The 15,621-nt window shown below is 36.9% G+C and overlaps 1 protein-coding gene across 10 annotated transcripts in view; it reads left to right on the top strand.

Moving 5' to 3' along the window:
• ZNF207 (zinc finger protein 207) overlaps nt 1-15,402 on the top strand; it is a 26,264-nt gene extending 10,862 nt beyond the window's left edge. For 4 of the 10 annotated variants that reach the window (XM_039500871.1, XM_039500868.1, XM_039500869.1 and 1 more), the window contains exons 9-12: nt 42-134; nt 1,354-1,596; nt 2,472-2,634; nt 2,872-3,630. In XM_039500871.1, coding sequence (XP_039356805.1) covers nt 42-134; nt 1,354-1,596; nt 2,472-2,634; nt 2,872-3,032 — 660 coding nt within the window. In that variant the 3' untranslated portion in view covers nt 3,033-3,630. Of the gene's footprint in view, nt 1-41; nt 135-1,353; nt 1,597-2,471; nt 2,635-2,871; nt 3,631-7,564; nt 7,620-13,752 lie in introns of those variants that run through there. The other 6 variants (XM_039500874.1, XM_039500873.1, XM_039500872.1 and 3 more) reach the window with 4 other exon arrangements.
• The last annotated feature ends 219 nt before the right edge of the window (nt 15,403-15,621 follow it).

The raw sequence follows: 15,621 nt of genomic DNA on the forward strand, positions 1-15,621 counted from the left end.
GTTTGGAGACTGTTCACTGTTTCCTTTCTTTTATGCTACAGATGGGGACACCTGTCACAAGTTCAAGTACAGCTTCATCCAATTCAGAAAATCTGTCAGCATCTTCTAAAGCTCTGTTTCCTAGCACAGCACAAGTACGCAGGAAGTTGCAGTTTTTTTAAAAAAAAATTGCTTTGCAACTTAACCCTTTGGACCGTTATGTAAATCTGAAATTGTCTGCCTAAACATCTTCAGATAATTGCTGTTATATTCCTGATTATGTTTAGCTGGTAAAACTACAAAATCCTTAATTGTATATTACATCTTGTAGGAATACACATTTCGAAGTGTTCAATTCCTCTTGGATAATGGGAAGAAATGAGAAATACTACATCCTGGTTCTGAAGGGTTAAAAAAGCATGAAAGCAGCTAAATGCATTTTAGTGGGCAGTGGTTAGCTTGATGCATGGTGAAACCTTTTTAGTTCGTGCTGTTTAATCTTAATATAGGGAAACTCTAATTTGCATTATGTTCTAAAATTGAAACATTTGGCTTTGGTTGGAAGGTGGAATGGAGAATTGAAAATGTATGCTGGCTACTGCCAAAGCATTCTCAAGTGAAACTCATTTTTGTAGTAGTTTACTTTTAAAGCAAAGTTGTCTTGTCTCTAATTTAATTTAAGCACAGACAGTATTGACTCCAGCCTCTTGTGTTTCACAGTTGACCTCAAATTTGTTTTCACTTAGTTCTTCAATCATTAATGAGACTAAAATTTCAGGAAGAGCTGTAGACAGATATTTAAGAGACCTTTGCAAGGCTATTGCAGTGTTTTTGTTATGGAGACTGCTTCAAAATTAATTTTAATTTTTAAAGTCTGACATGTTAGACCTCTTATACTGAAAGGCTTAGTTAAAGCCAAGATTTTCAAAACATCTAATTTCATTAATGAATGCTAACACTTTGAGTTGTATTCACTAATGGTTGCTAAAATACACTAATTGTAATAACAGAAATAGAAATTCACTTCATCATAGCTTGTCTTTACTAAAGCAGAGTGGTCCATGAAGGATTTATATATTAAATTGAATATTTTGGGTGTAATTATGCAAGAAAGTCAGCAGAATATAGATGCATTTTTTATTTTGTACCTTTGTTTTAGCTATTGCTTTTGACCTGCAACATCTAGACTCTTACAGTGTGTGCACTAGGTTTTATTTTGTCTTTGTTTTCAGTTGCTTCAGTATTATGTGATGAGGCTGTTTGGACTAGCTTATTTTAATTGTCTCTTACTGGAAAGTTTCAGATGTCAAACAGGTAAATGAGTCTTTTATTTTAAAAAGTAAGTATTTCTACTGATTTTTTTTTATTTCGCAGGCTCAGGCAGCTGTTCCAGGACCAGTGGGTACTGATTTCAAACCTTTGAATAATACACCTGCAACAACCACAGAGCCCCCCAAGCCTACATTCCCTGCTTATACACAGTCTACAGCTTCAACCACTAGCACAACAAACAGTACTGCCGCTAAACCAGCTACATCTATAACAAGTAAGCCTGCTACCCTTACAACAACCAGTGCAACCAGTAAGTTGATCCATCCAGATGAGGATATATCACTGGTAAGTTAAAACAGTTTTTCTTAAGTTGATAAATGCAACTCACATTTCCATTGCAATTGTCATGTGGCTAACAGGATACTTTTCTCTATCCCAGGATGATTTTGATGCTGGCAGGAGTATAAAATATGTTGAATTAATTTATCAGAAATTCATATGAGGGGATATATCTTCAGTTTCAAGGCGGTGAATAGTGTAATAGAGTTAGCATTGCATAACCATACCTTTTATAAATGGTGAAACTGTTGCATTGACTCTAAGAATCACCCCTCCTGAGTGTGGCTCTGCCTTAATTGGCTCTCACTGCTCCAGGCTGATGTATAACTGTTAGAGCTGTGCCAGATACAAACACATAGCTAGCTAGCTGGCACAAGTGAGACTGAGCAGTTGTGAAGTGCTCCTGACAAATATGAAAAACAATTATACGGATGCTGTTCTCCAAGTTCAGAACTGAAAAATCTCAAGACAAAGTACATCCTGCTTTCCTAAGCAAGGTTAGAATTCAGGTTAAACTTAGTTTTGTCCTTTAGATTCCCAGTTCATTTCAGATTTTTTTTACATATAATTTTAGTATTAAGAGGAGATTTGCTTCTTATGTGCAAAATATTAGAGTTGAAAGTATTAGTATAGCAATTTGAAATAGTTGAACTTGCATTATGTGGTAGCTTTCCTGGGAAAGAGAGATAATATTGGTAATATACTTGAGAATTTTATAATAGCAAATTTAGTTCTATTATTGAAACTACCTTTAACAATTTCAGTTTTATAAATTCTGTCTTATTTACCGAGACATTTTGCACCAATATTTAAATTAATATTTCAGCTTCCTTGCTTTTCCTCTGGTGTGTTAAAACATCTATGTATGCTGTTATTTTTAGGAAGAGAGAAGGGCACAGTTGCCCAAATATCAACGTAATCTCCCTCGACAAGGACAAGTATCAATGGGCAATCCATCAGTTGGATCGCTTGGAGGTATGATGCCACCACAACCTGGAATTCCTCCACAGCAGCAGGGAATGAGACCTCCTATGCCTCCTCATGGTAATCACACTTTTTCTTAATACATTTGAGTTCACTGAAAACTTTTTAAATCTAGGAGCAGCAGTTAATCTGAATTGGACAGGTTTTTACAAAAATATAACTTCAGTCTTTTTAATGTTTAACTTTGTGTCTTCAACCTTTTGAATCTACTGAAATTTCTTTTTAAAAAATGTTATTTTAAAATAAAGCTAACTAGTAGATATGTTTACTTTCATCTTAAAAATGTTTTGTTCATAGGTCAGTATGGTGCTCATCACCAAGGCATGCCAGGATACCTTCCTGGAGGGATGCCTCCATATGGTCAGGGACCTCCAATGGTGCCCCCTTACCAAGGTGGACCTCCTCGACCTCCAATGGGAATGAGACCTCCTGTAATGTCGCAAGGTGGCCGCTACTGATGCTACTACACACAGTCTAATAGGTTTGGAGATTAAACCTTTTCTCATCTTGTGCTGTTAATATAGCCAAGCTTCCGTCAGTTAAGGCTTCATTGTGACTTTAAAAAAAAAAAAAAAGTATCTTCCCACATGCAAGGAACTATTGGACATTCTTATTTTACATGGGAAAAATTTATTTGGAATAATAAAACAGGAACTTTTCCTGATGTTGCAATTTATACTGTATGGCTTCTTTTTCATGTTTCATCTAGGTTTTTAGAAGTGAAGTATAGTAAATATGGTTCGTTAAATTGTGAAGGCGCTGGAATTACATGAACATACCATCTTAAAGGCAAGTTCTGTAACATTATGTTGCTATTTGTAAAGTGATGCCTTCACAGCACTTCCGGTGCTGTTGGACTTCACGTCCCCAACTTAGCTTGGTGAGGGCTGTAACTATTCCCAACTACCTGTACATTTAAAAATCTGAACATGTAACAATATTTAATGTATTTAGCGTTCCTCCTGTTGCAGGGTTTAAGTAAACTGACCCAATAAGGTTGTGTGACTTTTCTGTACTGTTATAAACTTCATTGTAATAAAACAAGACAAAAATTTATATGCCTTTTTATTCATGACCAGCTGTGGACAACTGCCTGCAAGGTTTGTACAGATGCATGCCACAGTAGTTATTGGTGTAATAAACGCATATTTACTGCTGCTGTTTTGATATACTCTAATTCTTGTTTGAACTTTGTCACTTAGCTGCATGTTGTAGTCTCCTAAGCAAGTAGACATAGACCTGTACACTTATTAACTAACTTTAAAAAAAAAAAAGATTAATAGGAATGAGGTTACAAGGTACATCTCACCTATCTTTTATAATTTGTTTTAAATGGTGCAGGTTTCTTTAATAGGCCTTTCTTCTTGTCCGCAATAAATCTTAGATGACTTGTAACATTGGTACTTTCACATGTTAGCAAGATGTAATTGTGACCCCTGGCTGATGTAAATCCTAGTGCCAGATGCATCCTGTTAGTTCTTTCTTCAGATAACTTCCTTGGATGTGTGACTGCATCAATGCATGAACCTCAGGAGCCATTCAGGAGAAAACTTCTAGAAGCTTAGGTGCATGACACACAGTGAGTGACTTTATTGCTACTGTATTGAAAGTGACCTGCACAAAGGAAAAATAGGCCTTTGGCCTTGTTTTGCCTCTATGATGTGCAAAGGTGGCTCACAAGTATTGAATTTTGTTTTCTGCTTTTACCATAAATATCAGGAACTTCAAATCTGATTGTCTCGTGGTGGTGGTGGTTGGACACAAGATGACTCATGTGGATTGAGAGTTTTCTCAGCCCTTTAAGAGACTCTTCTCCCAACTGTCTTAATTACTGATTAGTTAACAAATCAGAATTTTGAATCTGAATTAGTCTCTTACCCTCTTACTCAGATTAATTTCCTTGGTATGACACATCTTGCTTCTTTAGTTGACTAGTCTTCCAGTGTTGGGGAGCTAAATTTCTAATGGAAAAATACAAACATGGGGAAAACACTTTTTGTGATGGGAGGGCTTCCAGGTGTGTTAAACATCAAGAAGCAGAAAATGGCAAATGTTGCTTTCCTTTGCAGATCAACTTTTAAATACAAGTTCCAGCCATAAATTATATTTTTTTCTGTGCCACTTGTGTTGTGGTGATACTCTTTTCCCTTGTTTTTCCATCGCAGAGCCTGACAAGCTTTACCACTAATTTGGTCATCACTGTAGTAGGTTTCCTGTTTTTTTTTTTTTCCCGACACGAAGTATTGTGGCTGTGTCTTATTTTTGGAAGAGAGATCTTTGGTTTTTTACAGCTATGGTTTGTACCAGGAACTTCACATTGCTTTACTTTCATGTTCCATCTTTTCAGTCTGCAAACGTTTAAATTAAAGCTATCCAGGACATTATGCTGTCTTCCAGTAGAGTATGTGGCCCCATGGAACTCATTATATAGTGTCTCGGGTTCTTTGGCATCTTAATTTCTAGTTATATGGCCTTGGTTCAACAACTTAGAAATTTATCTGGCAAATCTCCAGAAACTTGTATTATTCTTCAGGAAGCTCCATAGCTCTCCAGATGTCATAAAGCAGCATTTTCCTAGGCACTAGACACCATTTATCTGCTGGTCATTTGTCAGCTAACATGTAGAATAAATGAGCAGACTCGTTCAGTAATTTGCTTGGAAATGCATTATGAACGGGCCTTGAGTTTTCAGGGTGGTCCTTCCCCCCCGCCCCCCCCAGTCCTTCACACTTTTCCATTTTTCTACAATCATAATTTAATATGTCCATTGTTGTACTCCAGATGGAAGCTGGTTGTCTTCTGTATTCCTTTCTTCTGATACAAGGATAATTCAAAAAATAAACATTAAAGCTATCCTAACACATTTGACTTTTTTTATATATCCCACCTAAAAACATTCATGTCGATAGATTGATTTTGTATTCTGCCTGTAAAAACTGTGGAACTTCCAGCTTTTTCTCAAGCTCTTATGATGATCTAAGGATATCTTTCCTCATTCCCCCCACAACAAATCCCATTTTCTCACCTGCTGTAGTTCTATAATCCAATTTTTTAAAAACTTATTTTCTGGTCTGCACCACCCACCCCCCTTTTCAAGGATGAGTAGTCAACAAAAACAAACAAAAAAAAACAACCCAGAACCTTAGTGCATGCACTGCTCACTTGATCATGCTCTACAAATTGTCGTTATTTGTCTTTTAGTCCAAAATAATTCCCATTTCTTAAATAGTGACTGGTTGGTTAGGTGATAGCATCATTTTATAGCTCACAAATATTATTTTGGTTATTTAGAGGTTGGAAACATTTAGATCTCTTTATTTTGTTTCTTACAGGACCTGAATTAATATTGATGAAATCTCTTACAGATATACTTGGCAAAGTTTAGTTTTGTGCTCTTGGTATTTCTCAGGTAGACACTCCCTGTCTTGTTTCCTCTGCTAGGAGACCTGTAATGCAGCTACCTTGAGTTGCTGTCACTTCTATTTCAGTGGGAGTGTTCTTACAGAATTTGCTGTCTCTTACTGGCCCCCCGTTTCATTTATGTCCAGAGAGTTGGACAAGTAATCTTTATATGGATTAACCATTATATGGATTAACCATTTAAAACCCCGCCCCTAAGATTAGCATGCCATATCTCATAGTGAAAACGAGAATTTATGATTAAATAGGATTGGTTGACTGACTTGCAAACTGCATAACCGAATGTTGATGTAGGCACTAAAGACATCTTAGTGAATAATTTTCAGGCAAATGTTTGGAAACAGATGAGGAAAGTCAATGCCTGTGCAAAAGATTAAGCATTTTTCATTAGAGGATCTAAATCATTTTAAAAATAGCCTTATGGTACTCCTGGGAGAGAGACACATTCTATCCATTTTAGAGACAGAAAATGCGTGATTTGCCCAAGATCATACAGCAAATCCTTGAAAGAGACAGAATTATAAACCAGGAGTCTTGACATCATCTCTTGCTTGAGTTGCTAAACCACCCTTCAGCACAGAGGTTACCTTTTAAATTAGATTTTACAAAGTTAACTAGTTTCCATGGTCTCTAATTTGTGAGTGAACTGACTCTTTCCTTTGGTGAATGATTTAGTAAGACTTTCCGGATGACTAGCTTTTACTCCTTTTGCAAATTATTGCTCCTCTATTTCAGATCAGAGATTCAAAATACTGGTAATAAGTTTGAGGATGGAATGCATATCTGATAATTAAAATGAATAATTAACCCTTGCTCTGTGCATGCACAGGAGGACACAAGCTTCTAGAAAGTATTCAGCTGCTTCTGTGGTTTGCATGGTGCATGCACTCATTTAGAGTGTATGGAGCTGCAGAGCAAATTACCAGTGTAGCACTCAAGTCAATGGTAATTAATTTTTTTCTGTGAACTAATGGATAAAGTACAGCATATAATCTGAAATTATTTTGCAGGAACCAAAGAATTCTGAACACAAGACAAAAAGAAAAAAAAAAGCAAGACTTCTTTAGTTTACACAGTGGAAGGGCAATATAATGACTTCTGGTTACAGAAGTTGAAACTAACAAACTTGCCTATCAGCTGGTGTTGCAATTTCTAAAATGATTTTACATTTTTTTGTCTGGTACTAAATATCTTAATAATTGTACTGGTCTAGCTACTACAGAAGACACTAAGGTGAGGGTAAACTTTTCAGTGGCTGATGGGATTTTCACCTAACATTACTTTTTGTGAACTAGTACAGTAAATGCCATCAGTTATGGGAAAAATACCCATACAACAGAGTTGTGTTCCAGTCATCAAGCTACAAATGAAGTAATCTAACATCAGAACTTCATACAACTCAAAAATAGTCATAAAATATAAAAGGTTTAGTTTGGAATTAACAAACAAATGCTAGGGCAGTAGCTTCTTTTGTTTGCTTGATCACTGGAATTTTGTTAATTTTGAATGCATGTCTTTCACTTAATTGGGTTATGTTTTTCTAAAATTTAAATTTTTCTTCTTCCTATAGCCCTGCCATAGGACAGGCTGAGGCAGAGTCTCAGTGTTGCCCTGTTCAGTCTGAGGCAAGTGGGATTTATTTTATTCATTCTGGGGGCTTTCACAGCTTTTTGGCTGTTGGATATTTATGTCCCCAAACTTGCAGCAAGTTTGGTGAAGGCCCCTAAATTTAATTTAACTTAGGATTTTTATAATCTTTTGGTAGATGGGCTCTATATTAATATTCATACTTATTGGCTGTGGTGTTTTTGAAGAGGTTGGGGGGAAGGGATATTTAAGATGGATGTTGATGCAAGTTTTTTTCCCTTTATCCTTCAGCCATTTCCCTTTTTTCCCAAATTATATGCACTATTTTTTTTGAAGGTAATATTTAATAATGGAACTACATGTAGCTTATATGAACAGATCTGTTGGGTGATGCTGTTGCCTTTTCTGGGGAAATGTGTTGAAATGCAACTTACTTGAAATCCAGAAACTTCATCATAACACTCTGAATCCATTTAGTTATTAGGCCTATAGTATTAATTATAAGAATATCAGTTAGAACTGGAGACATAAAATTAGCTGTATTTATAGAACCCTGAATAATATTTTTCCATAAAAGGATGGATATAGTGATATACTTAACATTTTTGTTTTCACGTGTTATACCATGAAAGTTACACCAGAAGAGTAAATATTAATGTAGAGCCCTGCAAAGAGGAGATACAGATTTGAATTGGTAAATAGAAAAAAGGAATGAGAAATTGAAGTTGTAGATTTTGCAAAAATGTCAGTTTGAAAGATTTCCTTTTCATCAGCCTCTTTTTTTTAAAAGGGATAATATTGTAAAGTTTGGTGTATTGCACCATGTATTCTAAAATCACAGCATTCATTTTGAATTGTGAGGGATTTCACAATGTAACTTAATATGTTTATTAACTACCATTACCGTATCAACAACATTGAAGATACAACTTATTCTTATTTAGAAAATGAGAACTTTACTATCCTTAAATAATTTTAAAATTACTGTTTGAGCAGACTGCCCCTTTGCCTTTTTCTTGCAAAAGCATGAGATACCTGGACAATTTCAGCCTGAGAATAGGTTTTGTCCCTGTGTAATCTGACTGCCTCTTGGCAGCATTTGACTCTTACAATTTCCAAATTAAAAAAAAATGTTTGGTAGGTTGTTTGAAATTGCTGCAGCAGATATGTTTTTAAAGACAGATTTTGATGCACCATAGAAACTGTTTAATTTCTTAAATGTTTCCTTAAGTAATGGTTAACTTGTATGGCTTTCACAAGTCTGGTTGTGGCTCACATTGTCTTTAATACAATTGACTGTCACCTACAAAGGTGGAACTTGTTCCTTCTGCCCTGTTGTCTTCCCCCTTTGGAACTCCTGCCCAACTTCCCCACACTCACATTCTGAACCCCTTCTGGGTTTCTGATCCTTCCTGATGAGCTCCAGAAACTAGTTATAATCCTCACTAATGCCCAAATTTGTGAGACATACGCACTGAATGTTAACTGTATTCAAGTAATTGTTGAGCGGTGTGTGTTATATTCCTAATTCTGTCAGTTTGATGTTACCCTTTATAACACTACAAGGCAATACTACAGTAACTAGCATTTTTCCACTAAATTTATTCAAGTTGTAAGAGCACTTGTTAGGTCACTTCACTGTCTTGTCTCATTTGCATAAACTGGTCACAGGCAAGAGTTCTCTTGCAGAAGAGAATTGAATAAGTAGTGTGTTTGTGTTGCTACAGATATCTGAATCATTCTATTAAGACTCAATGAATGAAAAATAGCCAGAGATATTTAGTGTTTAATATTCATTATTGATTCACTCTGCCTTATATCACCATTTAATAGACTGACACTAAATGGTTTCCATCCAAATATTTGTATTTGGTTTGATAAGTCTTCAGGTGTATTTTGTAGTAGAAATGTTCAAATGTAGATTAATGTATACCTTCTGCCTTGTCCATAGTGTACATTTCTATAAAGATGAGTATCCTTCTTTGATCCACACTTGGGTTATATCCAATAAACATATATTCCTTGTTGCAGTTAAACGTTCAGTGTCCTACTCAAACCATCCATTTGTTTTCACCTTTGCATTGTTTGAAGATACTACTTGAAGATGGTCATGAGAAATCACTTATTTGCACTTCCTATTTCTGTTGTACTAATGCTCTTAATATAAGTTAAATGTTGCTTCACCATGTCAAACCCCCCCCCCCCCCATGATTCTCTGTATTTCTTGTATCTTGTCAATGAGACTAAGTACTGTAGTTCATTCCTCCCCTATCACTCTAGGGATATTTTCTTTTCTGCACTAAGAACAGGAGTACTTGTGCCACCTTAGAGACTAACAAATTTATTAGACCATAAGCTTTCGTGGGCTGCAGCCCACTTCATCAGATGCATGTAGTGGAAAATACAGTAGATACAGAGAGAATGAAACAATAGGTGTGACCATACACACTATATAAGGAGAGTCATCACTTAAGGTGACTGGGAATGGATGGGCGATTACACAAAGTAAAACTATTTCCCCATGCTTATCCTTCCCCCCTCTCCCCCCAGTTCCTTACATCTCCTTGTCAATTGCTGGAAATGGGCCATTTTCATTACCACTATAAACAGTTTTTTCTCTCCTGCTGATAATAGCTCACCTTAACGGATCACTCTCCTTATAGTGTGTATGGTAACACTCATTGTTTCATGTTCTGTGTGTGTGTATGTGTGTGTGTGTATATATATCTTCCTACTGTATTTTCCACTACATACATCCAATGAAGTGGGCTGCAGCCCATGAAAGCGTATGCTCTCATAAATTTGTTAGTCTCTAATGTGCCACAAGTACTCCTGTTTTTGCGGATACAGACTAACATGACTGCCACTCTGAAACTTTTTCTGCACTAGTTATTCTCATGTAAATTTGAGAACATACTCCTTGGAATCCTAGTAGAAACTTTCATCTGCAGGAAGACTAATCACTTTGCTATCCACTCCGAAAGATGCACTCAGTGGCACTCCAGAATAATTCTGTAGGATGTTGTGTGGATTTGAGCTTCCTTTGCTATAATTTTCAATTCAGTGCATTTTAAATGGTCTCGGAAATCTCTAGTTGTGTCTTCAAACACAAGCTTTGCTTCTCCCTTTCTCCATGTTCCTGCCTCCTAAGGGAGTTTTATGATTTTCAGAAGTTTCTCACTTTGAGATTTCAGTAAAAATTTGAAGTTCATAGGTCTCAGTGACTTCAGCAGGCATGCCAATATTATCTTAATTCAGAGCCACAATTGATGTCAGTGTATTAATTTGAAAGGTACAAGAGAGCAGTTTGCATTTCCTTTAAATATTCAGTGGTGATATGTGACCTATAAAAGGTAGAGGCTTTGCTTTCCTTCTAACCACAACAATGGCACAGTGCTTTACATTATTTAATAGGAGTTTTTCCTCAGCTCCTGGATCAACTGTTTCAAAAAGATCTCTAAACACAAATCTAGTTTAAAAAAAAAAAAATCTTGCTCCTAGTGTGAAACTTGTCTGACATCCTTGAGTGTGGATCTAAGGAGGATATTGCCAGAAAAACTTCAATTGTAAACAAGAAATTCCCTAATTCAAAGTCGTGTGTGCTTACTAATACCCTGTGTGTCACGAAGTTGTTCCATTTCTGGCTTCCATGTCTTTTCCCAAAGGCTCTAAAGAATCACTTTAACGTATTATTCTTATTTTCCTACATTCTAATGGAAGCACTCAATATAATTCCATTTAAAGCTACAAGGACCTTTTTTTTTTTTTTTCATGGACAAGAAATGCTATGTTAAACTGCTAAATCAGATGAACTTTTGCATATCTCTCATTACATGCAAGGTAAATAATAGGAGTGGCAAATAAAGTACATGCCATGCATTAAGTTCTCGGATGCTTTAGAATGCTGTGATGGTTGCCTTATACATAAAACTTCGTATATCAGTATTAAATGCTGTCCCTTAAGTGCTGTGGAAAGTACTTAATACCAGTGTGCCTATTTTCAAAATTATTTCACTAAAGCAGGGTTTCTCAAACTCCATTGCATCATGACCCCCTTCTGACAACAAATTACTACACCAACCCCAGGCAGGGGGACTGAAGCCTGAGCCAAACCCAACATTTGAGCCCTGCTATCCGGGGGCGAGGCGAGCAGAGGAGGAGGCAAAGCCAAAGCTTGAGGGCTTCAGCCTTGGGTGATGGGGCTCTGACTTCAGCTTCAGCCCTGGGCCCCAGCAAGTCTAATGCCAGCTCCACAGTTTGTGAACCACTGCATTAAAGTAACTAGGATTTCCTATAGCCCAGTGGTTCTCAACCTATTTACCATTGTGGGCTGCATCCAATACTACCTGTATGGCCCTGAGGATGTCACATGGACTGCAGCTTTGTGCTGATTGGGCCACAGGTTAAGAACCACTGCGATAGCCAATCTGGAGAAAAGCAGTTAGTGGGTTTAGTGGCCTCTTTCTGCCACGAATGTAGTGATGGTCCATTTTCGTATTTGCCATAAAAACTGGTCCAGATATTAGTTTGGGAGTGGGAAAAGAATTGAGGATAGTTGCTTTGGAAATAGACCTTTTTGAGTTTTTTGATTGTGCAAACACATTTAATCATCTGACTGTTGTGATTCAGTAAAATACATTGCTCAGATGGCAGCTCTCTGCAAATCTCTGCCCTGTCAGAATAGGAAGTAGATAATAATCACAGCTAGAATGAATACTGGTGGTATGTTTCTGCTAGTGTATCTGCAGTTTAAATGCAACATCATTGCTGGCCAAGTGACATAGGTATACTGAGGACGTCTTTTAATCTTACAGACTTTTAATCCACAATTTCTTGATCCCTTGGCCAACACAGACTTGAAATACAACAGACTCCTCTGGGTGGTTACAATTTGTGCGCCTCACTTCTCAAACCAACCTTTTTCTTAAGAGGCGCGGAAGGATCCACAGTCAGGAGTCCTGACCAGTCCTTGATTGGGCAGATGGTGCCCACGTAAAGCCCAAGTGTAAAGGAGGAAAAAGTGAACTACCAGCTGGATTTCCACTGCAACATCCACATTTCATTCAGGTCATCAGACACAGTGTAGTGTTGTTAAGATTGAGGCTTCTTATTCAGTCAAGTACTTAACTCAAATTATATCTAGTACGATGGTATATCTTGAATGTTGGGATACTCCACACTTCCCTGCAAGTCTGTGCACCAGATCTTTTGATTTCACCAACCATCTGTGTCCCTAGCAAAAAACTCTAGTTTTAGTAGTACCATTTTTAAATGGTGTTGAACTCATCTTTAACTCATCTCAAGGTTTGTCTTGACTAGGAATTAAAAGGTAAGACCAACAGCTGGTGACAGTGTAGCAGTCTCTTGTATAAGATCATGTTTGATGTAATGGATCATTTCGGGCTTCCTAGAATAGTGGGTTAAGAAATCTGATTTTTGAGACCCTGGGATTCTTTTTTCCCTCTCCCCTCCTTTACAGGGGGTGTAGAAAGAAGACACATTGTGGTGGGGGAGTTGATAGGTTAGATGAGGTACATCAGTTTCAGGTATATGTTGCCTCAGGGTTTCCTTTTTGTTTTTGCTAAATCAATATAAATTTTAATCACATTTCAAAAGTAATTCTTTTTAAATTGAATTACACTTCTGCTGTTCCTACTAAAACTGTGTTAACTAGTCCCAACTTTAACCTTTTGGTTTTGAATGTGGGAATTTTCATCATACCTAAGAACAGCCCACATATACTCAAAGAAATCCATTTCGCTGTTCCCTTATTTATGAATCACACATCAAGACAAAGTAAAACTAATTTCATAAACAACTTCAACTCTATTGCCTCAGTGAAGCAGATGAAATTTAAGAAAATAATAAGTGTACCCGATCTATTTTCACTGAGTGCTCTTTAACAGGGTCACTCTTGCAACTACAACTTGTAATCCCTTGACATTTAAGTTTGTCCAAGAGGTGTTTATCATATTACACTTGTCTGATACATGAGTCAGAAAAGTTTGAATCAATTTAAGGGCAAATTAAACATAATTTTATAGCTGCCTTTAGTCCATTTTTTTAAAAAGGAACATTGTACCAATTGAGGTTTGACTTTTTTTTAAATGAGAACTAAATTATGGATAAACTCCTTGATTTAATACAACTTGTGTTTTTGTTAACTAGCAGCAGAATTTCAGCATTTGCTACTTACTGGTAGAGAAGAAAAATCCCACAGCACTGCCAGTACAGGTTAGTTTAATCTGTAAGTACCTGATGTTCCTGTTTGAAATACTGTGTTCAAATACCATTTAAATACATGAGGAGAGAGTCTTTTGATCACCTACATGTGAATACGTCTTTGTTGTATAGGATATATATTGCTGTCTTCAGCAGAGTGTAAATTTGTAGAATTTAACAGTTTTAAAAAAATAATACAATGATTCTAACTACACCTAGGGGTACTATACTTTTACAAGCACCTGATTAACGGAAATGGGGATTAAAAGTTTTGATAGCCATTTTGGCGGTATTGAGAAGCTTAATGGACAAATGGACGTCGATTCAACAGTCACTACTTCAGTAATTCACTTACTACCAAGAGAGGTCATTTTACCAGAGTGAATTGATGATACAGGATTTTGATAGTTGCTTATAATGGGGATTGGGTGTTCATGCCCCTAATACTGTAGCAGTAATTTAACCTTGAGTTAAATGTTCTGGTTACAGATATGTAATATCACCTGACTTAATACCCCCACTCTCATATATTTACTGTAGTAGGCCCTGTGCATGGGATTAGACTCTGAAATCCATTTTTAGCCCCTTTTTACACTTCAAAGAGCTCCTACAAATGTGTTCCTCAGATTTTAGTTTACTCCATATTTATTTTTCCCTCATATTCCTCTTTACTTTTTCCTTCCACCCCTCCAGTATTGCTTAGTGTGCTTTATCTGCTTAAATTTGAAGCAGGTGACTTAATTGTTTGGATTTTTTTGGTTGTGCAGTGTCTTGAGCATCTTGAGTACTTTGAATGAAATTAACTTCAGAAGATAAAATTTTGTATGTGTACACAAATATACTGTGACCGTTTTTAGGTGCTCTATAAAAATAAACTCAAACTACAGCCCATTAAAGATCAAGGAAAGCCAACAGATGGCGGTAGTCAAATAGAAACTGAAACTATTGTCATCTCAATTCACCTAATTAGAGCAACAGTCTGAATAACAATATGATAAACTGACATTTACAGCTCCACCAAGTTGATTTCAGAACTGATCATCTTGCATAGGTTTTAAGAATTCATTCTCAATTATAACAGCATGTTCATTTTTTATGTTATAGAAGAAAACATGCTTACTGGTTTTAAGAGCTGTGATAACCTTTGTAGTTTTAGCAGGACACATCACTCAGGGGCTCCTATTATATGCTCAGGAATTCAAACTGTAAATGTTCACTTGCCTGCAAGTGGCGGTACACGCAGTTCAAATTTCTCACTTGTGATGTGCCTGTTCAGACTTGTCTTTTGGGAACCTGGTGGGTGACTTTTATATAGGATTTAAAATTAATCTGTTGCCCTATAACTCCTAAATATGATTGGGAGTTATGTGCACGTGTAAAAACTACAGATTCCTTACTGTGAAATCAGTGACTATATGTAGTAAAGTTCACAAATCTTCCCTTTTAATTGATTTTTTTTTTAATAATTATGAATCCAGTTGCCGTTTGTGGCACCAAATCTGTCAGCTTGTTAATAACTGGTTCTTTTGGACTGCAATATTCTGTGAGGTCAGCCTCCAGGGATTGCTAAAAAAGAAATAATTTAACCTTCTACTTCATGATACCCCAATTTGGTAATGAACACTCCCCATTGCCACACGCATCCTCTAGTGTGGGGGTCAGCAACCTTCAGCACACAGCCCATCAGGGTAATCCGCTGGCAGGCCGCAAGACGTTTTGTTTATGTTGACCGCCCACAGGCACGCTCCCTCCCCGCCCCGCAGCTTCCCTGGGCCACGGTTTGCTGTTCCCAGCCAATGGGAGCTGTGGGAAGCGGCA

This window comes from Mauremys reevesii, linkage group 15 (assembly GCF_016161935.1).
Source record: "Mauremys reevesii isolate NIE-2019 linkage group 15, ASM1616193v1, whole genome shotgun sequence".
Lineage (NCBI taxonomy): Eukaryota > Metazoa > Chordata > Testudines > Geoemydidae > Mauremys > Mauremys reevesii.